The following is a 27,491-nucleotide window of genomic DNA, read 5'->3' as shown; positions in this document are numbered from 1 at the left end:
ATAAATTCTGGAGTTTATTGCTTTGCATTAATTGCATATGTAGACATGCCTCAATAAAATAACATCACAGGTGTTTAAAAGTTGCATATTTTTGTTGTTGTGGTAAGTGGTCCATACAGTATATTCTGCATTCGATTCCATAAACTAGTTTTTAAAAACTGTCATCTTGTTCATGAAAACAGAAATTCTCAAAATTAATCTATGGACATTGTGACATTTTGTGGCACTCAAAGATCATTTTGCTGTGACAGGAACAGTTTTAAAAGAGCATTGTTTGAAAAGCATTCGTGTAAAGTCAAGATCTGGCCTCTGGCCTCAGGATCTGTCCTTTGGTGAAATGTTCCTTGTCTTCACTGCAGAATGCCCCCAAAACATTCCAAATCAGGTGAAACGTTCAACTGTTGTGACAAAATTTCATCGTTTGAAAAGGTGGATTCACATTTCAGTATCATGATGAATAGAAAAATATTCTTACTGGATTAATCCAGAGGTGTGTTACACCTGCTAAGAATCTAGTCTGCTTTAATAAGTTCAGAATGCATTACTGGAGGGGCAGACAAAATACAGCCCGTGAGCAGGATCTAGCCCACCAGGCACTTTCATCTGGCTTACGGGTGCCCACCAACAAATTGTACCCTGCCCAGCCCTTTCGCCCATGAGGGTGGGAGTGAGAGGCCCATGTATACCCTGCCCCCAACATAACCGATTGCACCTCACTCCCATCCTCACATATGGAAGGGCCCTGGCTTAGCCAGCAGCAGCTTCTGGGTTGGGCTGCTGCTGCGGCTGCTGGGGGAACTGTTTAGCTTCCCTGATATCTGTCTTGCTCTAGGCAGCAGATAGGGAAACATTGGGGGTGGGGCAGGCAGCATGGGGTTGGGGCTGGCGGCAGTGCAGAGCCTGTGCCCAGGAGGGCGGTGGGACTGCAGAGCTCAGGTGGGCAGGGTGTGAGTGTGAGGGAGGGTGGGAGTGTGTGTGAATCCCCTATATACTTCTCCACATGGCCTATAGCCCCTGTTGCCAGCAGCAGCAGCAGGTGGGGGTGCTTAGGGCACTTATGCCCGGTGCAGGCACTGGCTGGTGCCCAGCAGCATGTGAGGGCAAGTAGCATGGCTTGGCCCCACTGCCTCTGTGACCGCCGGGTTAAAGTTCTCACCCGTGAGTGGTTTGCCTTCTATAGAGGGATGACGCTCGTCTCTCGGGATTACTATGGGATTGGAGCAGATCTCTTTCAGCCCAGTCCCCACCTTAGTTCTCACTCGCCACGACTTGATGTTACATTCAGTTTCAAGGTCGGTTCGTGGTGTGCTCCGCAGCCCAGGATCCCTCGGCTGTCACGTCACAGCGCTCCGCCACCCCTGCACCCTGGCCTCACACCACCTCTAGTGCCTTCCCTTCTGTGGATCCGATTTCCTGGTGGTGGGATGCTATTCCCACTCCACCTGGCCTATCCTCGTCTGGGTGCTCACTGACCAGCCTGACCCACGTTCCCTCCTTCCTCCTCCCTATTTGACCCTGTACCAGGTCACGGCACAGGTTTGGACTCCCTAGAGCACCCTCGACCCTATTTCTATGAAATACCTCCTCAGCTGTCCCTGCTAAGGTATCCTTCAACTGGAAAATAAATCCACAAACAAACTTAAAGACCAGCTTCACAGTCCTTCTACAGGCTGAGGATCATATCCAAACCTCCCTCGGTCCTCCCGGGCTGTCCCTGGCCCCTAATCTCCCTAGTGCCCCTTCAAGCTTCCTGTCACGGTGGCTCGGTGGCGATCTCCGCCCCAGCTACACCCTCTCAGTGCTCTCCCAGGTCTTCGCCCCCTTTTATGTGGCTGAGTCCCTGCACCGCCGCCCCAGCACTCCATCTGTGGGTCATGCTGTGTTCAGGTCCATATCCCAAGGGGCCCTCTTTGGCCGTTCTTCCTGCTTCTCTTCCTTCAGGAGCAGCCTCCAGCCATGCTGTCTGTCTCTGCTCATCCGAAGCCCTGCTGCTGGCTGTCGCTGCCGCTTTTCTCCCTGGTGGAGCCGGTTGTTGCCCCCTCCCTGGGGCTCTCCATCCCTCTCTCCGGTGGAGCTGTTACCTGCTCTGCCCTGGGGCCCTCCACCCCTCCCGCTGGTGGACCCAGTCCCAGTTCCTCCATGGAGCCCTCTCCCCCTTCTGCTGCCACAGCTGCCGCTTTTATCCTCACCGGCCGGCCGCTCCCAATGACGTCATCTTCCAGGCGCACTTGCATAAAAAAAACGGCTGACACACCACGTGGGTCTTTCCAGCAGCACCGCGTGCTCATCTTCCTGCTTTGTCAGTAAGTCCCGCTTTGGCTTCTCGGGATAGCCTCTATTGCAGGGGCTTCCCACAATGTGCCTGCAGCTTCTGTAGTACTGCATCTCCTGCAGGTGCCCTCCACTTCCACCAGAGTCCCAGGACCTGCACAGAAGGGGGCAAGGAAGGCAGCTGGCCTCAGGCTTCCTGTGGTGGCAGATTAGTGTAGCTGTAGGCATGCCATGCAGAGCACCTCTGATAGAGGCAAGCCATGCACACTGTGCTTCTTGCCCCCACACACAGCTCTGGCCAGAGCCATGCACTACCGGTTGCTAGCACCTCCCACCCTTTCTCCCACACACCCTGCCACATATATGCATACCCCAACATACCCTATGCCTCCTTACACACACAGCCACACCCCTTCAGAAATGCTCCACACACCCCCACACTCCACCATACACACACGATACTATGATACATATACCCCCCACATCCCCTATACTCACATCCCCCCAGCATAAACACACATACACCCCACCACAGGCACACCCCCACCACACCACACCCCCCAATGCAGAATATACAAGAATAAAACTTCATTTTTTAGTTATTATACAATCACTTCTATATACAGTATGCCAGTACAAATCCTGACAAATATTTTCTGTAATACAATTAAAATATGTTGTAGGTGTTTGACTTTTAGTGTATGATTTGGGTTTTTTTCGGGTTCCAAGATGGCAGCCCTCCCTTCCCAAAAGGAGTATTTCCAGGGGGCAAGGTGGATGGACTTCCCGTAGCAAAGGTCTGGTCTTAAGGACAGTACTTGTGGTTCCAAGATGGCGATCAGAGGGCGAGACACCTGTGAAGAGGTGGGGCTGCCATCTCACCAAAACTTGTTAAGCAGCCCTCTAGCCAAAATAATTGCCCACTCCTACATTACTGGCAACTCAGCTAACAAGCAACTGACATTAAACTGTCTGATCCCCCTGATACACATATTTGTTTCTCTCACACATACAGATTAAGGGGCAAAATTTGTGGAAAGGAAACAAATGTTGCTACAGCCACCCCCTATGTAAGAAGCAGGACATATCGGACATTCCCTCCTGCTTTTAGTACGCTAAATATATCACACCTAGAAGCTAAAAAGGAAGGACCTATTTAGAGGAAGAAAATTGTCTTCTTAAAGAAGGGGAGCAGTATAGCAGGGGTGGGTCAGCCAGGGGGAATTAATTAATTTGTCATCAAAACAGGCATCAATATTGTTTGGCTAAAGATGCAAAGCCCAGTGATGCTTTACTAAGGGAACTCACATAACATACAATGAAAGACACTCACAAAGTCTCAGAGACTCAGTAAAGAAGCAGTTAGGTTGGGAAAATGTTTCTTGTTTCAGGGAATGTTTCATGAGCACGTGCTTCTTACACATTTCATTTTAGAACATCTTAGATTCAGGAGATAATTGTTATCCTTTCATGAAAAACAGTTTAGCCATCTGTAAGACAGATAAGATAATACTTTCCACAGAGGAGTATTGTAATCATGTTTCGTGAATGGATATAAAGCTTCTAATACACTAGAGGAACTGTAGAAATGCAAATAGTGGCATTAATGGTGTCAGTGTTTAAGCATATATTATGATGAATAAGCCCCTTTTGTTATACTTTTGACTGTGTAAAGCAAGGTCTTGGCTAGTTGGTACAAGTATTCTGTGCTTATATCATTTTGGGTCCAGTGTTATTATGTTGCATAGTAAATCACAATGAAAAGAGAAGCTCTTTATAAATAGAATTTTCTTGAATTCAAGAGGCCTTGGTTTTGCATAAAGACTACAGTAATGAAACAGACTGGGTACTTCACATTAGCAGATTTACACATCTCAAATAGTGTGGCAGCTTCATGTAGTTAAAGGTCATTTGGTTAAATCTGTGTCAACTTTCTTTGCTGACAGCAACAATACTTAGTATCTGTTTTGTATAGCAGCCATATGGACTCTGACTCATTTTTTATTCATTTTTATCTTTGATAATGCTGTAAATTTGAATTTTTTTCATAGTCATAGTAGCTTGACTATGCATAGCCTTACTATTTTGAGGGGCAGGAAGGAAGAAGAAAGAAATTATTATTGTTATTTGCACACTTATTTCCTTTTACACACCAAGACAGCCCAGCTTATTATCTATTTACTTAGATTTGTAACACCATCAGAGACACGTGTCCCAGCACTCTACATCTCTTTGATGAATACAACATGACAGAAAAACAGCTAGCGTGGTGCCATAGTATTAAATAACACGTACTCACAAAAAATAAAACAAATTTTCCATTTCCTTATACCATTATCTCTAAAAATATTGTTTTTTTCCAATAAGCATTGTAAAAATGTAACCCTTTGGTGTGTCGGGAAGTTCACCAATCTTATAGTAATTCTATGCCAACTTGATAGAGAAGATCATTCCAAAAATGATGGAGGGCTTCATGAGGAAGTAGGGTTGTACAGATGCGTTTTGGAGTATTGCTCATTTCCAAAAATGCAGCTGTGCTCTTCCTGAACTCACTACTTGTGATTCTTTACAGAATTCACCAAATAGTTTCAGCTGAGGGTAGAAAAATATTAGGGCCTAAATTTGGAAAATGAGCAAAGAGAAAATGATTCTATTTTTCTGAGCACCCAGTGAGGCCACTCACTTGGGATATGGTCAGTTCACATTCTAATCTGTCCAGTTCTGAGCAGAGATTTGAACTAAGGTCTTCTATACCCCCCAAAATGTTCTAACCACTAAGCTTTTAGCTATCCCTCAATCTCATCTCTTGTTCTACTTGAAGATACTTAAGTATTAATTGAAGCAAAGACTAGAGTGCAGGTATCCCATATGATGTTGAGGCACGCACACTTTCTTTGGCCTAATGAAAGACTGTGTATAAACCCCTCACCCTGGAAAGAGCCTACAGCCTGGTGATTACTGCATTCTTCTGGATGTGGGTATGTTGGTTTTGAATGCCCCCAGGCCCTCTTATGCCCTAATTTAAAGGCTATTGGCTAAAAGTGGGAATATCATAACCTTGCTCCCCTTTTCCTCACTGGTTGACTGAATGGTGTCTAAACATAGTTCTCTGTGGGCACATCTACATGATGCAGAATAGGCTAATTAGCTCTGCACTAAAGTTCTTGCATGTATACATACAGAGTTATTAGGTCTCAGGAAACTAATACACTCCACAGCAGGGTTGCACTTGTAAATACAAGTACTATCCAACTACGGAATTATATACTGCACAGCTACATACAAAGGCTAGGAACAGAAGTTACACATAAAATGGTTGAAGGGATCAGACCGAATAGAAGTTCAGTACACACAAACCAGTTTAAAAATGACTGAAACTGATTTACGATAAACCTGATTGAATTTTACATTTACATTAAACAAGTTTATAAAACTTCTGTCCCAGACCCTTTCCTGGTCCAAGTTAAATTACAGTCCCCCAGTATCCCAGGATGTTTTCTAGCCCTGGGCTTTCCATGCTGTCTGCTCCAGAGGGTGGAATTGGCCCCACCCCTCTGCTCCCTAGCCAAAGCAGTGAGGGCTGGCTGACAAAGGGGTAGGGGTGGGAAACCTAGCTGGGCACTGCAGCCAGGTTTGCCCAGGGGGTGGGGCAGCCCCTGCCAGACTTTGTATCATTAGAATGGGGGGGGGGGGCATCGGGAGGCAGGCCAAGGTGGGGAGAGGGGAGGGGGATTTAAACCCTCTCTCCCACCAACATGGGATTCCAGGCAGGGTCTGTTTGGCAGGGGGCTGGCAGGAGACCAGAAGACTCCACCCCCTCCCACCTCTCGCAGAGACTAAGACAAGCAGTTGATAAGGGCAGAGGTGGGGGGAAGGGGGCATAATTCCCCTCAACTCCCCCAGACCATGAGGGAAGGGGAAGAGGCTGGAGAACTGGGGCTAGAGAGACTGGTTCCGTGCCATCTGTGACCACAGAGTCAAGCCCTGCATGACCAGACTGAGAGATGGGAGGTGTTGACAAAGACCTGGCACAATCATCACAATGTTTGTGCTGGAGAGGGAGCTAAGGGAACAGGAGAGGGTTCCAGATGGCTTGAGCTGGTGTAACCAAAGAAAGCAGAGAACTACATTTACATTATAAAGCAGAACCTGTAAAAGGTGAGAGACTGGAATACCTAAGAAGAGATAAAAGACATTGGATGCATGAGAGTCCTGCCAAAGGTGCTATAGTTGACAAACATACTAATATCAAGACAACCAAGGAGGAGAAGTGAGTACAAGAGTGCCTGTAAAAACCCAAATAGAGATGGGGCCTGTGGGATCTCTACTCCAACACTTAAGACCACCCATTGATTCCCCAAGGACTTTCTGAATACCTGGTTATAAGGAGACACTCTGCCCTCAAGATTACATAAGACTTATGCAAGGCTTTCTCTTGTCTTTTTGGTTTATTACATTCCATTTTAAGTTGGATTGTTGTGTGTGCTCTCACAGGCTAGAGACAGTCATTACATATGAACCAGTTTAAGTGATCAGAAACTAATTTAAACTTGGAACAGAATAGATGTTCAGTGCACATAAACCAGTTTGAAAATGGCTGAAACCAGTTTGAGATAAACCTGGTAGAATGTAGTATCAGACTTAACTGATTTGGGTCAAATCAGTTTATGCAATGTCTGTCCCAGCCCCCGGCTGGTTTAAGATAAACCAGACACCCCCAGCATCCCGGCAGGCGGGATGCTGCAGGTGGGTAGAGCAAGGCAGGAGCAGCCCTGACCTAAACTGCTCCTCCCTGACTCAGTTTGCTGCTATTTTGTGTGCATGTGTAGATGCTGCAGCTAGGAGTAGTTTATTGCAGAGCAGATTGCTCTTCTGTTTATTCAGCCACATTAATTGCATATGTAGATGCACCCTGTTTCTATTACTTTACTTTTGTTAGAAATGCCTTGGGAGTTTTGCTTTGGTAAAAAAAAAAAGTTAGGGAAAGTGGAAGTTCTCTATGAACCATTTTGGATGGGGCCAGCCCTCAAACTGAAAAATAAATTATTCACATGCCCCTGCACATAACATATTCTCAACAGTGCCGACCCTTTTTTCAGTTGCTTTGGCTGATCTCATCTATGTCAGTATATCTCAGAAGAAGAGGAGCCCTCTCAGACAGGTATTACAGTCTTGTCTATAGATGCTAATAGCCTCTTCTTTCTTTTCATGTTTTTGGAACTGAAAAGTTCCTAATGGGAAACCAGTGACTTTATCTGACCTTTCTTCCAGGATGCATACTGTCAAGACAATTTTATACTCTGCCATATTTTCTCAAACATGAATTTACAACATGAAAAAACTTACGAGCAAGAATCACCAATGTCTTTTAAAAAATGAGGTTTTTAAAATGGCATCTCAAGTGCTGATTGATTCTGATTTTGCAGTTGCCATAACTGGTATAATTCAGGTTTTTTTGTAGTAGCCTTTTATTGCAACACTACTTGCTGTTTTAACTAGAAAGCAAAAATGAAAGTAAATTTAAATATTCTTTTCAGAATCCTACAAGTGATCAGTGCTTCTCTATACTTCTCATATTAAGTAATTCTGATGTTTGTTGTCATTCAAGCCTCTTCTCTTTCAGTTTTTTAGCAACTTTGAACACTTCACTTGCAATTGATCAAAGTATGTCAACCCTGTACTTTACAAAATTACAGGTGTTGAGTCTTTAACCACCATACCATATCATTATTCTTGGCTCCTGCTACTTGGAGTGCACATAGTATTTCCAGTGCCAGGGATTTCAGAAACTATTAGGACCAAACAGTGTGATGATGACCTGACAATGGTTAACTTATAATAGCTTCTTGCTGTCAGATACACTATTTGTAGAATCATTGCTACAAATTTACTGGGATTATTACTAAGTGTACCTCAGGAGCAGCTGTGTTTTGAGGAATTCTGAATTTCTCATATCTTGATGAGTAAGAGTGGGACTTGGAGCTTTTGTGTGACTGCACACATATATTACCTGAAAATGCTCCATATCATGTCAAAGTAGTAGCATCTGTTCTTCAAATCTACCCTTTCTTAATCAGTGCAATTTTATATGGAAATATAAACTTTTCCTACCTGTTTACCTAGCTGAATAACTACATGAGGCTTGAGACTGCAGTATTTCGCAGTTCCCGATCCACCCAGAGGAAAATAACAGCAGATTAATTAGCAGTAGAATTTTCCTTACATTTTTCACAGGTATGTTGTGCAGTGAGCTGCAAATTAGGTTACTTTTTGGGGACAAAAAAGGGCGCATTTGGATGTTCCTGAATTGCTAAGTTAATAAGGTGTCTTTCAGCTTAACAGAATTCTTAGATGCTTTTACACAATGGGTGCATCTACACATGCTATTTCAGTGCATGAATAAACTGTAGAGTTGATTGCTCTGGAGTTTATTACCCCCGGGCATGCTGTTTGAATATGCGCCCAGGAGCAATAATCTCTGGAGCAAGAAACTCCACAGTTTATTCATGCAGTGGATGTGGAGCCAGGACAGAGCAGACCCAGCTGGCAGGGGCCCGAGGGGTCATTCTGCAAGCCCAGAGCTGCTCCCCTGGCTCAGCATGCTATGGAGGGGCTGGCTGGGTCACAAGGGAACTCAAATGCAGGGCTAATTGGCAGGCAGCCCCAACACTGAAGAACTCTCAGGCCCCAGCCAGTCCCTCCAGCATTTACACAGGTGCTGCTGCTGAGATTTTCACTGTGCAGCAGGATTGTACTTGTATTTACTAGTATGTACAATACTATCCTGCTGTGGAGTAAATTAGTTTACTCCAGCCTAATAGTGGAGCATGTGTAGATGCTGAGAAGTTTACTGTACAACTAATTAGTCAACTGTACAGTAAACATCTCGTGGAGATGCGCCCAATGGGTCATATTCTCTGTTGATGGAATTTGTGTTGCTCAGTTTAGGATAGAGTACAATATATCCAGTAATTTTTGTTCCTAGTCATCCAAATTCATGTATCATAGTTATTAGGATCATATGTCAAGGAAATCTCAAAACAGTGTTTTAGAAGTAGTTGGCACTGTTTCATTACCTCCTCTCAGTGAATAAGGCTGCTGATATTTTAATGATACTTCCCAGAAGAGGCCTCAAATGACAAGCAAGAATGTTAGTCAAAGCATCCTCTTTGCCAAAGGAAAGCAATGGGAAAGAGAGAGCTCCAAGGCTGCAGTAAAGAAAGGTGTATTGTTTAAAATGGATGAGAATAAAACTCACTTTACAAACTTGATGTGTTCTGATTTCCACAGTAATGAAAAATCCAGGTTACTCACTTTCTATCTGCATTTGTCAAGATGGTACCTTTCAGTTAATTCAGTAAGAGCTAGGGACCTGCTGAATTCACAGCCGAAGTGGGCTGCCTGGCAGCTCCCTTAATTTGCAGGTTCCCCTGAATGCTCTCCCCTGGCAACTGGCCAAGGGGCCCCTCCCCACGCTCCTGATCGGCGGGGAAGAGAAAACCATAGTTTTAAATATGGTGCCATTTTTGCCTCCCGGCTGGTCAGCAACAAAGAGAAGGGCCACTGGGGGCCTTCGTCCAATCAGCAATTGGTGAGAAGAGGGGGAAGTGCATGGGGGAACCTGTAAGATTAAAGGAGCTGCCATGCAACCCACCATGAATTTGGTAGGTCCCTTCTAATACTTTATCCTTATTCCCTTCTAATACCTTATCCTTCATTTACATTTTTTTTAATTTTGTGTAATTAGTTATAATTGGAATATGTCTTGTATATCACTGTGATGCATTGGCTAAGTGACCCATCTAGCTCTTAAGAGGCTCCAGGACCACTTGTTTGGGATTGCCAAGTAGGCCATGGTGGAAGTTGGAACCAAACCAAGACAACTAGACTGGACTTGCTAAGGTAGGGCCTGCAGGAAGACAGAACCTAAGCGGCAAGGGTGAAGTATTTTGTTAAATTACAGGACCTAGTTGCCTTATGCAAGAAGGAAAATACCTGTGCTATATCATTCTTTAAAAAAAAAAAAACAGTTAACTTTCATCTGTGCCTGTATTATACACCGTTAGACACTAATTCAGATTTGTCATAGTCTCAAAAAGGAAGGATGGCTTTGTTGGGTTTTCTGTGTATTTTTTGTGAGCCACTATTGCTGATGATGAGGGAGATCCCATTTTGTAACAAAGACAAGAGCAGATATTTTATTGTTGCTGCAAGCTGCTAGTTAGCTGTATTACAGTGATCTATAGCTCCAATTAGAATGAACTACTAGACCATTGAGAAATCATGAGCCCTTCAAGTGGACAAGGTAAAACTGTGGAGTTAGGCATTATAGAGAAATTCTTGGAGAGGAGTTCCACTTAATTCTGACCCTGCAATGTTAGAAATTCATTTGCTAGGCAGGGCAAAGCATTTTTTTAAAGTTCATCCTTTTGCTATAGCATAAATGCACAGCAAGGTATCACGGGCAAATAAAGTATCCTGGGAGGTGGAAAGCCAGATTTTTGACAACCATTTGTTTTCTGGAGCCCCAAGGTAATTGTAGCTGATGTTATCCCAAAGAGCAGAAAGTCTGGCTGTCACATTCCTCTTCGCAAGGGCTTCCCCATAGCACTTGACAGGATAGTAACCAGGGAGGATGTGGTGTCTTCTGGACCGAGAAAGACCTTGGTTGTAAAACCTTTATCAATAGCAGAAGAATTTTGCTTGAATAAGCATTGATTTATTGTTCTCTTAAATCTGGGACTGTTCTATCACTCACACTATGGAGAGTTGGTCTGTATGTAAGCTGTTATTACATAGCATACAAAATACCTGAGGAATGCCCTAGGGTTTTAAGAAGAGCAGAGTTGGAAAGTTTCTCTATCACTTCTGTGGGTGGGGCCATTGTGAAATGTTGCACTCTTTTTACCTATATGGCCAGAAACTGTGCCCATAAAAGAAGCTGAATTGTCGTTGCAAGCAGTCAGTAAAATTATTCTGATTTGTAACTTTTTCTGGAGTGTAGCATGGTTTCGGTCAAACAAGCAGCTAAGCCAAATTGAATTTCCCTAATAATTAAAAAGGTATGTTAAAAATCAGACTAGCAAATGTGTGCAGCATCTCATCTCTACTCCACTCCAGAGAAATTAAGAATAAAGAAACAAATGAATAACTTCTCCTTTCAGAATGCTCTGCTTGCTTTACTCAAAGACTGCTATCATCCCTTACCATATAGAACTAGCAGTGTAAAATAGCTGCCCTAAAAATGTGAGATGGGGCATCAGAACTCCTTCTGTTCATTAAGATAAAATGAGTATGTGTTTCGTGGTAGGTCTCGGTATAACATCCTGAACGGAGAATTAAGCAATTGCTTTCCACAGTCTAAATTTATTGAGGTGGTGGGAGAGAGGGTAGAGTATAAAAGGATCTAAATTATTATTCACAGAATTACTGCTGAGAGATTATGGTACAGAGAGGAGGAAGAGACCTCCATATTAGACACAGAGTAAGTACATTTGAAAGAGCTGATAACACAGCAAAAGGCCATCCAACTACAGGCACAGACACCTAGTCCTACAGAGAAAGGGTGCATCTTCATAATAGAAACTGGAATTTCCTTCTTTCTGTGAACACTTTATGGAGTTTTCAGCTGGTATGAGGTAGTGTATTATAATCCTGCTTATCTCACTTATTTCTAATATCTTTTTGCCTATGCACCTTTTTTTCTCTTCATTTAGATTAAACTACAGGAGAAATTAATTCTCTTCCCTTGTTTTATAGGTGGAGTTAGAGAAAAGGGCCAAAGGTGAACATTTCCTCCTCTTCCTTTATCCTGTGTAGTCTAATATCCAGCTCTTGAGCAGGTTCTAGGTTATATCACATCTGTTCATGTCTTCCTAAACTGTCCTTTCAAGGACAGTGGGAGACAGCAGGAAGGAAGCAGTTCTATTGGTACATCAACAAAGGAAGGGAAAAATTGCAGATAAGATCCAATGTAAAGTCTGTCTTATAGATGGGGTTTGGATCTGGCCTTAAGAGAATAAATCCATATAAAAAAATAGAAAAGGCAGGGGTATGGGCTTATACTTTCAGTATATCTGTCATGAACAATTGCTCCTCTTGTTGTGGGTTAGCAGATGTGAAGAGTGGCTGAGGGCACATGCAGCCACCATGTAGAAAAGGAATACCATGATGCAGTGAAGTTTTGATGCTGATGCACCGTTAATTTGCATATTCTGTATCCAGAGCTTGTGGATAAAGAAACAGAGTTTACCCTGTGCTGACATGGTCAAGATGTCACAAAGCACAAAGAAATGGTATATCTAGGAAAGACCGTGTAGTATTTAGCAGTGGCACCAAAAGTCTTGTAGAACACCTCTAGTATAGGGGCCAGTGTGGAAAAGCAATGAGCTTCTTTGTTCAACCTCTGTTGCTTTAAAAGCAGGCAGTGGAAATACAGTTGTGTCGCATTTGAGGAGGGTGTAGGGCTGATTTGTGGCATGCCTGCCAAAAAAGGTTAGCCCGCCACTGCACTATGTATATACATTAATTAAAGGCCACAAACCCCTTGTGAGAGGATGGAGATCTGTTGCAGTTTTCTTCCCCTCCGTCTACTTTCTGGGGTAGTGATAGATGCAAACTCAGGAAATAGGAAAATTCATGCACAGGGCAGTACAGAGGTCATATTATTAAAGAAGATATCAAAACTGAATAATAGATATACGATTTTTTTTAAAACCAGCTATGAATCATCAGTTTTGTTTCATCAGCCATAATCTTGACCTATTCTGTTCCTTGAAAATACAGACCATTGGCAACAATACATTCTGTCTGCAGTGTTAAGAAGGATCAACTACAGGCAATTGCATTTGTATTTGTCAGAATAAATAATTAAGAGACTCAGCAACTTCTGACTAATGGACAAAGAGATGTGATTAAGAAACTGTAAATCAAGAGTGGCTGAAGACAATATAGAAATGATAGGATGATTGCTGTGAATAAGAGACGGAGATTTGTTCAACAAAGCATGAGAAAAGTAGTTTAATCTTCCTTTAAGAGGTTCTTGCCAATTTGCAAAAGCTGTGAATCTCAGGAATTAAAGGCATCTCAGAAACTGCCAAGGCACTGAGATTTATTAAGACAGCTAGGTCTCTAGCAATATCAGAGAAAAAATTATTTTCTATGTTGCCATCTTCAACAGTGTTTAGGACCTCTTGGGCTAGAGCTTCTCTCTCAGACACAATAATACAATGGAAGTTTTTAAGGGAAAAAATGTTTTAGAAAAGTTAGCCAAGTTAATTCAGAAAAAACAGTGGCAAATCATACTGAATGACTTCTGGCAAAAGTTCTAGAAGGGCCTGCAGGCATTCATGCTGCATCATATTTCTTTGCACGATGCGGTAAACAGAGGTTCTTCACCATTCGTCCACCATACCTAGGACTGAACTTTTTCATTTTTCTGCACATGGCACATCTGATAGGGAGGAGTAATGGATTAAGCAGGAGAAGGGGATTGGAGTGGTACTTGGGGAGGGGACAGAGCTTATTTATGGCATACCCACCAAAAGAGGCATACCTACTCTTCTATAACATGTACATAACTGCATAATCCAAAGTGATTCTGTATTACGTGCCTTGTCGACATTTTGGTAGCAGTGCAGAACAGACAATTTTACACGACCTATGCTTCCATTGATTCATGCATCTTTGTAATACTGTGCTTACCATCTTTCAGTTCATCTTCCTCTCAAGTAAGAGTTCAGTATTCCTTTTTAGTTTCTACCTTGACTGTTATTCATTCATGTTCTCCAGAAGATATATAGTATGCATTTGTTTTGTACCTATTTCTAACGCAGCACCCATAGTCATGCTCAATAATCTCCTGCCAGTGGATTATCCCAATGATCATGGTATGACTTCCCCACAGTTTAGCTAATTTCTCCTTTGGTTCAAATGGCAGATTCCAGTGTTTTTGTTGCTGAAACTCAAAATAGGTCACTGCTGACAACAATAAGATATCTGTGTGTGCGTTTGGCCGTGATACATTATGAAATGGTGTCTCCTTTCAGTGTGAGGAAATAGAAGCCATCTTACCAGTTACCTGTAAATGAGACACATACTCTTGTCAAAACAAAAACACGTCTGGGAAATGTGGATCCAGCAGGATGCCTTTGGAAGCCTTAGGGTATGGCAAAGAAGTAGGGAAAGAAATCTTTGGCTGTGAAGGATTCTTTCTTTTCCATCCAGACCAAAGGCCATGTTAACTAACTTACTCCCTATGTTACTTCACTGAAGAAATTGGACTTGCATGAGGTGTATTCACTGCAGAACTGATCTTTTATTTCCATCTTGTTTTGCCCCCTGTGCTAGTACTAATGTCAGCTTTCATGATCTGTAGCACGGTTCTACTCCAGGGCTCTCCAGTTTCTAAGCAGTCAGTGGCTGCACACCCCACAAATCACACCTGTGGCAGCTGCATGCTACATGGATGCCCCCCTGCCACTGAACCACACCCTTGGGCACCCCTCCCTCCAGTTCTGCACCATGCTTGTGGGTGCCCTACCACCCCTGACCCTCAGTCTCAGCTCCCTGGCTTGGCAGGCTATGGCATGCAGCACCACTCTGCCCCTGGGCAAGGGGCAGGAAATTCAAGAGAGAGGAGGGAGGGGGGAGCCTGGAGATCCTGGCTGCTATTGTGGCCAGAGCACTGGGGAGAGCAGCAGCCAAGTGGAAGCCCAGGAACCACAAATTAGCCCTTCAAGAACCACCAGTTGAACAGCCCTTTTTTAGTCCTTTGGGTCACCCAACCAAACCTGCCCTTCTAGGAAAGCTTTTGTGATGTATGTGGATTTGGACCAAAAAGATTACTGTGTCTGTGAGGTTAAGCTAAAAATGTCCCCATCTAAAAGTCTGCATTGACTAATAGGAAGGCTGTTGTGATATTATAGCACCACGGAAGCTTTTGTAAGGAAACGGAAGACTTTGAATAGTGTACGTTCATTTAAAAGAGCTCATTATTATTTTGTAAAAACAATATTTAAAAAAGAAAAGGTATTTGACATCTATGTATTGTTTTCCTCCTAGGTGGAATGGAGAACATAAAACAGCATACCTTTGCATTAGCTCACTACACCTACACTGTGCTGTCTACATTAAAGTATACTAATGGGGCACCTGTAGTGCACATTTACAGTGATACAGACTTCAGCAATCCTGATGTCCAGGGTCCGATCATTAATTTTAATGTGCTGGATGAAAATGGAGACATAATCGGCTATTCACAGGTACACTGCTTTTCATATAACTTATTTAATGTTCAGCTTTTATGTTTAATCCCTTTTCTGTGTCACCAAATAATTTCTTCTTGGTAATATTTCTTATGTTTATATTTTTTCTTCTTAACTCTAGGTAACCCTATATCTAGTTCTTGTTTATTTTTAAAGTAATTAACCGGAGGCCAATATAAATGTCGACATAAAGCAATGAGAATAATATCTAAAAGCTCTGTCTCACAGATTTAATATTCTACCTATTATGGGAAGTGTAATATTGGCTATTTGTCTAAATTTATCTGGTTTTATTTATCTTAGAAGGTACACACATAACAAATTTATTCCAGAAAAATTTAACTCCACTCTGAATAAAAGAGGAGTGGATGCATGACAGTGCAGCCTGCTGTTAGTCACTGATCCAGGGTTAAGTTACCTCTTAAAAAGTGGGGACTGACTTATACCAAGGTAGGCAATTGTTTCAGCTGGAGGGCTGCTTAATGAGTCTTGGTGAGCTGTCGTGGGCCACAATGGTAGCTCCACTGCTTGACAGGTGCCCTGCCCCATGGTCACCTACCTGGGATCATAGTTTGTAGGGTCAGAAGGGACCTGAGCAGATCAAGTCCAACCCCTGCCATGGCAGGAAAGAGTGCTGGGGTCAAATGACCCCAGCAAGGTGCACATCTAGCCTCCTCTTAAAGACCCCCAGGGTAGGAGCCAGCACCGCTTTTCTTGGAAGTTGGTTCCAGATCCTAGCCACCCTGACCGTAAAGTAGCACAGCCTGATATCTAGCCTAAATCTACCCTCTGCCAGCTTGTGACCGTTATTCCTGGTCACTCGTGGTAGTGGTCGAGGGAACAGGGACTTCCCCAATGCCTGCTGGTCCCCTCTGACTAGTTTGTAACAGGCCACTAGATCCCCCCTCAGCCTTCTCTTGTGGAGGCTGAATAGGTTCAGGTCCCGTAGCCTCTCCTCATAGGGCCTGCCCTGCTGCCCCCTGATCATGTGGGTGGCCCTCCTCTGGACCCTCTCCATGTTGTCCACATCCCTCTTGAAGTGCAGTGCCCAGAACTGGACGCAGTACTCCAGCTGCGGCCTGACCAGTGCCGCATGGAGGGGGAGTATCACCTCCTTGGACCTGCTTGAGATGCATCTGTGGATGCATGACAAGGTGTGGTTGGCCTTCCTGACTGCATCCCCACACTGTCAGCCCATGTTCATCTTGGCGTCAATGATGACTCCAATGATCAGAATTCTCACTCCCTAACCCCTGATCTTTGCCAGCAGACATCTCGCCCCTTGCCCCCAAAAGTAGTCCTTTGGGAGGAGGGGAGGTACCATCTTGGAAAAAAAACAAATCATGCACTAAAAGTCAAACATCTACTATAACCTATCTTAATTTTATTTCAAAAAATATTTTGTCCTGATTTATTTGTGTTTGCATAGTGTATATAGAGGTGATGGCATAATAACTCAAAAATAAAGTCTTACTCTTGTATATTGTGCATGGGGGAGTGTGTTGGGTGTGATTGGAGCATGGGTGTGTGTGTGTAGTGGGGTGGATATGTGGGTGGGTGTAGGCTTTGTGGAGGCATGTGACTCCGTATGGGTGGGAGGGTGTGTATGTGGATGGGTGTGTGCAGGGTTTGTGAGGGTGTGTGGCTGTGTGTGAAGGGGTTGTAAGGTACATTGGGGAATGTGGGTATGTGTACATGTGGGGGGTTGTGAGGGGGTATGAGGGAGGGTGGGGGTTGTGGGGAGGGTGGGGAGCCCCCCACATGCCTCCCCCCATGACACAGCCCCTTCCACTGGCAGCAGCAGCAGCTGGCAGCAGGCCCTCAGGGTGCTCAAGGCCCATGCAGGTGCAGCCATCCAGCAGTGCCTGGCTCCAGCCCGTTCTAGGAGATGTACATGGTGGCAAAGAGCAGAATCAGGCCAGCCAACCTCTATCATCTGAGGCTCATGTGCAGCTCCCAGCACTCGCAAACCACAGGAGGGAAGCCCTGCACAATGGAACTGGCTGCCTTCCCTGCTCTCTTCTTCCCAGTGGTCTCCTAGGAGCTGCACATGGCTCCATCACACGGGGCTTCCACCTGGTGGCACACAAGTCCTGGGAGCTACATGAGAGCCCCAGGTGATAGAGATGGACTAGCCTGGCTCCACTCCTTACCAGGCTGGCTCCACTTCTTGTATGTGGAGCTCTGAGAACTGGCTGGAGCCACTTGGACCATGAGCACCCCAAGGGCCCACCACCAACTGCTGCTGCCACCACCAGTGGCGAGGGGGGTTGTGTGCCATGGGGGGTGGTGTGTGGGAGGGTCCCCAGATCCCCTCCACCCTCCCTTGCACCCTACATACCCACATGCACACCCTGCCCATGCTGGCTGGGGCCAGGCCGGGGCCCTTCAAGAACAAGGGTTGGACTGAATAGCGCAGGCTAGGTGGGAAACAATTAATTGGTGAGCACCCATGGACTGAATTAAATTGTCTGGCAGGCTGTATTCAGCCTGTGGGCTGTATTTTGCCCATCACTAGCCTATACACTGATATAGCAGGCATGGGTCTATTTCCCTAGTCAGTTTTGTCCCTAGATAGCTGTTTGCTTTGTGCAAAATCTTTCCCAATCCAGCTTGTACTATATCGTACTAAAGGCAGCTAACTTGGAACCTATATGTCTAATCTTAATATGGAGTCAATTTATACTAAAATAAAATCTAGGATAAATTATTCCATAGTAGTCTCATTGTGTGTCCACACCCTCAGTTACAGCAATCCAAAAAGTGGGGACAATTTGGTAGGGGTTATTCATTATTCTGTTCTTGAATAAATGCTCCAGCCCAGACCTAAGGAACACTGTAGTACTGGATATGTTGTGCTATTAAAGTGAACAATTGAATGTTTTTAGAAATAGAAATTCCACAGAAATTTTTGCAGGAAAATGACCAGGATATCAGGATTAACTTCCAGTTTCTAATATAGATAAGAATTAGAGCTAGTTGGTAAAATTTTAATGGTTTTTTCATTGGAGTTCCCTGATTCATCAGAATTGACACATTTTTCAAATGTTGTTCAAATTCTTTAAAATTCCTATAGAATTAAGCAGGCTTAGAAGAAAACTCAAAAGTTTCCCTCCAGCTTTCACATTCAGTTCCTTAAAAAGCATCTGCTGTTGATGTCAGTCAGAGAGTCCAGGGCAACTGAGGTGTATGGTTCTGGGATAGCCCAGCAGGGAAATTGCCTCTGAGTTAGGGATTATAGGGCTTTTCCAAATCAGGGTGAAATCAAATGTCAGTATATCAAGGTCTCCCAAGAAACAGAATTACCTCTCTCTGCTTAACTCTGGTAACCTTGTTAAGGGAAATTTAGGCTTCATTGCAATGCTTTTTACTTAACAGTTTCTGGACATAAGGTTCAAAATTGGATTTGGTGCCTGCTCAAGAAAGCCCCTATATCTCTCTCTACCATTCTTCCTTCTTCTAATAGATACCCACAGGGTATCTACTTAATGGAACTTTAGCCCACCAGGATCCTTCCTAGATTTATTCTTCTTGTAACATCAACTGTTTCACGTAAACCCTTGCCTCCTTCCTGCATCTAGTCTGGAGACTGTGCTCCATTCAGATAGAAAGAACTGCACCAGATGGATGTATGACTTTGGGTCCTTTATGCTTGATGTAGGAATACAGTCGCAGACACTGGAGGAAAGTCTAGCTGCTACACGGGGCCTGCTAACCAATAGACAGAACTAACTATACAAGATATATACATTTAATGCCAGTGATTAATTTTCTTCATTGGCTGCCCAGAAAACAATTTAACAAGTCAAGTTCAGCAGTCTAGGCTTGATTTTCAAAGCTCTTAATGATAAGATCCACGGCTACCTCAGAGACCACCTGTCCCTTTGCAAGCAAAAGTTTCCAAGATATCTGTGTTCTTTTGGAGAGGTTAAATGCTGAACAAGTGAGAAATCAGCACATGCTAGAGCAAAAGTTTGTATTGAAATGGGCTGCTTTTTTTGGAATCCTCTGCTAACTGGGGCAGGAATGGCCCTAAATGGACAACAAAGAGAATACAAAAAAGAGTGGGGGGAACCCCAAAGAAATCTTCCTTCTCTTTGAAATTAAGAGAAAAGTTAAATAGTTCCATGATAGCCTTCTTCCGCAGCACAGGGCTGAGCTGCCAGCTCCAGGTGAGGTTCCAGGGCCCGGGGTGGTTGCCCCAATTTGCTGTACCCTAGGGGTGACTCTTCATGTAGCTACCAATTAAATACACAAATTATAATCCAGATTTTTTTTTAATGTAAGTGAATGCCTAGATGTCCTATTTAATATAGGTGATATCTCTTCTACAGCTAATTTAGCCATAACCAATTATTCAACTAGGGGTTTTTTTGCCTGAGTGACTGACGGTTCTTCTGCACTTGGTATTTGAGCACCTATCCAAGGGTGTAATGTGGCTGGACATCAAATGTTCAAAAGCCTTGAACACAGCCTATCGGAATGACTGATATGAAAAAGAAAAAAAAAAAAAAAAAGATGAGATCTGAGAGAATTTTGTGACATTTACATTTGGTCAGAGAGACTTTAAAAGTAAATGTGACAGTCCCTTCTGAAGAAACCAGGCTTATAGTTAGTTAATCCTTGAGATTTACATAATGTACATGATATTCAAAATTCAGAACTAAACCCAAGATATTTAAGATTTGAAAGGCATGCAGTCAAATATATAGCAGTGAGCATTGCCCCTAAAAAATGAAGTCAGGGAAAATCATGGTTTTTGTCTGGGCAGCATTTGGATGGGAAGCTGTTACTAATGTTAAAGTCTCCTAATTACTTTCAGAGCATTATCAGCCATAGTTAACAAGACTGTGCTACTAAACACAAACGTACTTTAATTACACACAGGGTGAATAGACAGTGAAGGAATAGCTGTGGATTCAGGTTGATCCTTGATCAAACCCTTCGTTCTAAAGTTGAAGATCAAATGGATGAATTACATTGAAGCCTGACACACAAATGAGATTTGGTCATGATTACATCTCTCAAGGGTGACAATGTTCTTGACAGCTTCCTGTCCCAATAAAGATGATTTATAGTGCTTGAAAGATGAGAAGTTATTAGGAGGAAGTGAAATAATTATGAAACTTGAATTGTTATCACGTTTTTGTTTAAATATGCCTTTGTGTTTATTGAAGGTTACTGCTATTTTCAGCTGTTGTCTGTTAAGAAGCTTGACCTGAATATCAAATTCATGTTATCATATTAATGGACAACTTACTTACTGGAGTTTATCCAAGATCCTGAATTAGTTTGATTAAAACAAACTGAGTTAGAGTCAAACACCAGTGGTCACTCACAGGCTCTTGCTATTTCTCCACACTTTCCATGCAAACTTATCTTCTTAGCCAGGGTCTTGATTACTCAGATCTTGTATATTGCAGAATAAGTTTACTGAGACTTCATCTAAACTAAGTGACAGTTTTCTTCTTTGAACTGCACCTAAAACTCCTGCTTCTTCACATGAAAATGTTTCCCCTCAGGAAAGCTGTCTTGCAGACTGTTATTTACAACTCTTTTTAATGGTGAGTTGAAGAGACAACTGCACTCTGTTCACATAAGTTTTCCTTTTTTCTGGGGCATTTACCAAATAGTAGGGTAAAGTGTCTCTATTTATTACTTAAATTGATAAGTGCATCTAGGAGTACTACTCATGTCCTAGGACCCCATTGTGCTAGGCATTGTTTGATAGGACCTTGTTATACGTTTTTAGGTGGATCCCAGAGCTCTTAATCCCTGGATTGTCCACATATTAACACCTGAAACTGGTTTTAAGCACATTTTAAGCATCTTAAAAGTTATGCCACTCCAGGGCAGGTTTAGCTCTGATCTGTGTCAACCAGCTCATATTCCATTAATGTGAAGCCTCTCTCCACAGATGGGCCACCCAAGTTGCAGTCCTCCAGCATCCCAGGATGCAGTGTCCCCATCTCCACCCTCCTGCCCTGTACGGACAGACTTTCCACCCCCGAACTCTACTGCCCCCAGGGGGAACAGGGGGAAAACCCCAAGGGGCAGGGCAGAACCACCAACCAGGTTCAACTCACTACTACCTCCAGCCCCCCAGATCAGGCCTGCTGTCCCCCATCCCTCCCGGCACCCCAGATCCCTGCTCACCGCCCCTGCCCCCTGGTTTACTGAAGGCTGCTGGCACTGTCCTGTGGGAGCAGGCAGGGAAGGGAAATCTGTCTGCCACCACTGCAGCTCTCTGGACTAGGTGGGTGTCCATAAGTACTGGGTGACATGGATGGTGCAGGTAAGCTGGGGAGGCAGAGCCCTTCAGGGGAGCAGGGGGGAAGCCCAAATGGTGGGGGTGCCTTGGGGGTGAGGGGAAACAGAGAGAGCACTGAGGGGTTGGGAGGGGGGAGGCCTGGAATGGGAGGGGAGCACAGGGAGTGTCTTACCTTTCAGTCTTCAAGTCCCAGCTGGCTTGAATGTGTGACTGCTCCAAACTCAAGGTAGCATGTTGAGCAGCTCAAAGTGCAATGTGTAATAAGGCCCTCAGTTAAAGAAACACTGTGTTTGCTTTCCATAATTTGAATAAGGCTTGCAATGTCCATACCTACACCCTGTTGTAAATCAATTCTGTTGTGGATCCTAGCTGACTCCAAGAGTGAGGAGCAGATAAAAATGAGAGCACATTAGCTCACATGCTTATGCTCTAAGTGGTCACTGATAAAGTGCCCTGCATTGCTATTCACCAGTTCCATTAGCCACGTACTGTTTACTGCTCATTACAATAAATGAGTCTTTCTTTAGCAGCTTTTCCTTGTTCCCATTCTAGGGAATCCTCAGACAAGTTTGTTTTTTCCTATAGGTTTGGTTTGGGTGTTTTTAGTTCCACTGGTTTTTACCTTAGGCTTTTTTTCTTACCTTTGAAATGTGCCCCTTAGTTCATCAGAGGATTAATAAAGTCCTTTCCACCTTCTCAGCCTCCTTTACTGACAGCCTGAAGCAAAAGAAAGGTAGTTCTTTATCACCTCACCTGTAAAAGTCTCCTAAACCTCTGCATAACCACACCTGCTGCTAATCCTGTCAAGGAGACAGTGAGCAACAGTTCATTAGCAGCCCCGGATTTCTTGCCTGTAGCCATGCCTTATCACACTTGCCTATGATAGACAAACTGCTAATAAAGGATTTGGCTGCAAAAGGGGAAAAATGTGAACATTTCAGCTCTCTTCAGAAAGTTCCTCTACTGTAGCTTTACATATGAATGACTTTTGCCTCCTTACCTCTCACAATTGAGAACCCTACTCAAGTAGATTATAATCATCTTTGACTATAAGCCTTCATTAGCATGTCCTAGCCAATTCTCATCTGCACACAGGGAGGAAAGGGAGGGCTAAACTATGAACTGACATTTTTCCATCCATTGCTGGAGAAAACCCAGCCTTTTCCTTCATCAGTTCTCTACATATACTTTTCAGCTGGTACCCTTCAGCCCAAATCCATAATACAATTTAATGAATGTATTTTTTTTTCACCATGGCAATTGGCTCCTCTGCCTCTGCCCTTCCACTGCCCATATTATATATGTATGAAGGTGGACATTATGATGACCTGCTCATTCTTTCCAATCCCATTTTTTATTATTCTGTAGTGTAGGGTGCTTTCTACTAGGACTGCTTCACCTAAATCATTTAAACATTTGACAATCTCAGCCATTGTGACTGATCATTTGCAAAAATGTTATAATTGGCATTGTTATATTTCCCTTCCTCTTTTTTGCAGTTACATTGAACTCTTTCTCCTGTTTTCTCTTTTTGGGCTCTTTGTTCCTTCTTTTGATAATGGGATTTTGTATTAGTATATGTTTATGAGATAGAGGACAGTTTCTTCCCATTGTTTTATTTTTGGAATCAACTGGAAATGCCAGAGTCATCCTTTCTCTATGAATGGGTCATATTGCTGTCTATGATGGTTTAGTTGAAAAGAAGCAAGTGTTTGCTAGTTTTCCAAAGGTGGGTATTTTGGCAGCCTGGGTGAATGGGTAGATTTCTTAACGAAACAACTGTTTGCAGCATCCCGCCTAAAACAGTTTCAGTAGAAAGCCATCTCTTTTTCAATAGTGAATTGGTCTAAGCATAGCCCCAAACCAGTCTTAGAAGACTAAATTGCAGCCACGAAAAATTATTGTATTTTGCACACATGGAAAGGAATTGCCAAACCATCTTGAAGATGTCTTGGTCAACCTACCTATCTTACTTTACTTGTCAAAAATCCATAAACTGTGTCCCTAGAGATGAAAATAAACAGATGAGAAAACCTCCTGTTTACAATACTATATAAGTAAAGTATAGCTTTTCAAATCAGACATATACACACACACACGTAACTTCTGTATTTATGTTTGACTCATCTGTTTATTCTTTATAAGTATTGTATAAAATTATCCATTTATTTGGTAGACAGAGAAGTTACCAATTTTCAAAGGATTTTTCTTTTGAATGTTGCTGGCTTGGAGGGGTGGGAGGAAGGGAAGCAAGCACTTCTTAATTCCAGCAAAGAATATAGAGATGGTCAAAAGAATCTCAATTTGTTACTCTAATGCTTTTAAGAGCATATCCACTTATTATGTTAAATGTGATGACTCAGAGGAAGAAAAATATTCATATCATGCCTAATGGGATTTTTGGCCAGGTTCCCAAACGCTACCTCAAAATTTACTGGAGTGATTGCTTGCTATTGATTTAATTATTGATTTAGCAGTTGACTTCAGGAAATCAAGGACAGCTGATAGAACAGAAGCATGGAATGCAAACAGGATTACAAGGAGAAAAAAGATTGTTGCTGTGATTCCCGGTGAAACTCCGCTAATTTCTTTGGCTCTAATTAGTTCGTATTTCTGCTACAGACATCTTACAAGAGGCATCCTTAGCAACAGGGATGACTTGCATTATCCCCTATACTACAGGGAAATAACTTTATGTGCAGCAAGCCAGAATGAGTTGGCATTATAATAGTGTCTTGTTACTTCTGACTGGTGATGTGAGCCATTATAGTATGGGTCCTGGTTTACATTTAATGGGAGTTAGTTATGTGGTATTAGATGCTAAAAGTAATTCCTCCTAAATGGGATGGAGGTGGGGGAGGAGAAGGGAGAGGATGGAGCAGAATCGGTGTTCAAGAGGCAATCTCACTGGTCTGGTATTCATAAGGGCGGAGATAAACTGTACTTGTGTTGAGGGATTAGATTACACGTGATAGCAAGCGTGCTTAGTAGGTATATGCTACTGAGCAAGTTGCTGAGCTAGTTGAGACCCAGGATTTAGATGGGATTGTTCTTTGTAATACTTCATCTTTAGGAGAGCAAGAAGTATACAGGAGGATGTGTTTGAAATTTCCTACTATTAAATTGCTAGTTAGAGGTGGTCAAGGTTACAAAGCTCCTTGAGAGTCCTGCACAGAGGATGCAGTCTGACATTGCTCCTTTTGAGTGTCCTTGTGTGTGCTTTATGTTTCTAGGGAGATACAGGAAAGGCACTTGGATAGCTCTTAAGTTGAAAGGATCAAAGATAAAGGAGAAAACTAAAGAGAATGTTTTGAGATACGGACCAGATTGTGAGTCTAAACCATCAATCAACCCACACCACACTGGGGAAAAAGGAGGCATGAAGAGAAGAAAACTTGTGGCAGCAGCAAGCTTCCCTCCCCCCGTTAATTCACAGACCCTGCCTGATTTTCTGGGAGGGCATCCAGCTCTGCTTCCTTTCAAACTGTGTAGTACCCAGCAAAGTCAAGGGTCACAGGCCCAGTTTACTGTTGCTCTGCCTACACATTTCTGCCCCCATTTGAAAAGTCAGTCTGGATATTAATATGGCCCTAACCACTATCGGACCTGAACTCCTCACCAGTACTAATGGTGTTTTATCTTCGCAACATCACAGAGGCAAGCAAGCACTGTTATTTCAGAGTTGAGGTGGAAGGGGATTGCATGACATGCTCGTGAATATTAAGGAACAAAAAAAGAGTCATCAGAGAAGCCTGGAGGTAAACCAGAAACTGAGGCAGTTTCTTGAGTTACATGTATTGCCACTAGACCATTCTTCCTACTCATCATTCAGCTGTGTGTTGGTCCTGGTGCTAGCTTACCAATGGTGACGCAGTCAGGGTACACACAGGAGCACGTGCACTGCCTAAGATCAGCTGTGCATCCCCTGGAAGGGAAGCAGTAGCCGTGAAACCAGAAGTGCCAGCAGAAGAGCACTTCCAGTTTTGCCATTGGCTCAGCGATCAGCTGCTGGGAGACCCCCACCACCACCTCCATCAGTGATCTGGTGCCGTCCCAGACTCAGGAGGCACCAGTCGCCCATGTAACCTATAACCTATTTTCTCATTGACAATGTTCATTGCTCCTTCTATAACAGGATGGGGGCAGAAGGGTAGAGAGGGGTGGGGGAATTTTATTTATACTGCTTTTTCCTCTTCTGTCTACCTGTGCACACTTGTTTGGCCAGTTCCAATATGACCCAAAGTCATTATCCTAAAGGGGTTGGCAACCTTTAAGGAGCAGCTGGCCTAAATTAGCTCATCTTACTCAAAAGGTGAGCAACTGCTTGTGAACTAGATACTGCTGCTTCCCCTACCACCAAATTGCTGCCACCATGCTTCTGACCTGACCAGCATTTCCCTTGTCACTGAAACCCATGAATTCTCCTTACTACTGAATTGCTGCAAAATGTCCTGGCTTTATAGGTCAAATGGAATTGCTTGGTCATTTGGATTCATCCTGCAAGCTGTTAGTTGCTGACTCCCATCTTAAGGCACTGCTAAGATCCAGCCTGCCAGCTACAGGTTGTTGACCTGCTTCAGAACTGCTAGTGGTGTCTGCTTGCTATACCCAAGAGAGGAAGTGCTGATTAAATCATTTATGGAGAATGTATGGAGTAATACAAAAATAGGGATGAAAGAAACTTCAGGAGGTCATCTAGGCCAACACCCTGCCCAAGTTGGGATCATACTGTCTAAACTATCCCAAACAAATGTTTGCCTAATTTGCACTTAATTTCCACTGATGGAGGTACTTCAGCCTCTCTAGATAATATGCGCTAATCCTTATCCACCTTCATAGATGGAAAGTTCTTCCTAATATCTAACTTTAAAGTCCTTTGTTGAAATTTAAGGCCATTATGCCTTGTTCTGTCCCCTGTGAAAACAAAGAGCTCTTGTTTGTCATCTTTCCTGTAAGAACCCTTCCTGTATTTGTGAATTTTATTGGTTCCCCTCTCAGTTTTCTCTTCTGTCAGCTAAGTAATTCCAGCTTTTCCATCTTTCCTTCAGATGTCATGCTTTTTAGATTTTGAACCACTTTTTGTTCTCCTCTACAATCTTTCCAATTTGTCCATATTTTCCTTTAAGTGGAGTGCCCAGAACTGGACACAGAACAGCAGCTAAGGCGTCATGGATGCTGAATACAGTAAAAGTTTTGTTGCCCATAATTTGCATGCAGTACTCATGTTAACACATCCTTGAATGCAACTAGCTTTTTTGCCACTACGCTGTAGTCCTACACGCACCTTGTGGTCCACTAAGAACCCCAAGTCCTATTCTGCAGAATCACAGCCTAGTCAGTCAGTATCCATTTTGTATTTGTGTATTTGATTGTTCTTTCCTAAGCATAACATCATCTATTGTTCTTATTGTTTATAGTCCACTTCATTACAGACCATTTCTCCAATTAATTAAGATCTTTTTGAATCCTAATCCTGTTCTATAATGTATCTGCACTCTCACCCAGCTTTGTGCCACCTGTAACTTTAATAACAGGAGGATGAAACTGAGCTTCCATGTCGTTAATGAAGATGCTGAATAGTACTATACTCAGAACGGACCTCTGGTAAACCCACAGTTGATAACTTCCTAATAAGACACATGACCCTGAGTTGTTGATAACTACCCACTGAACATGATTATTCA

General features: G+C 43.2%; 1 protein-coding gene across 4 annotated transcripts in view; it reads left to right on the top strand.

Moving 5' to 3' along the window:
- MOCOS (molybdenum cofactor sulfurase) overlaps positions 1-27,491 on the top strand; it is a 406,903-nt gene that overhangs the window by 299,168 nt on the left and 80,244 nt on the right. For all 4 annotated transcript variants that reach the window (XM_090049140.1, XM_090049141.1, XM_090049143.1 and 1 more), the window contains one exon: positions 15,334-15,533. In XM_090049140.1, the coding sequence (XP_089905266.1) occupies positions 15,334-15,533 (200 nt within the window). The remainder of the gene's footprint in view (positions 1-15,333; positions 15,534-27,491) is intronic.

The sequence above is a fragment of the Crocodylus siamensis genome, chromosome 5 (assembly GCF_052110815.1).
Source record: "Crocodylus siamensis isolate JL-2025a chromosome 5, ASM5211081v1, whole genome shotgun sequence".
Lineage (NCBI taxonomy): Eukaryota > Metazoa > Chordata > Crocodylia > Crocodylidae > Crocodylus > Crocodylus siamensis.
Note: the sequence above shows the minus strand (reverse complement) of the source record. Positions and strands in the feature narration are given on the sequence as shown.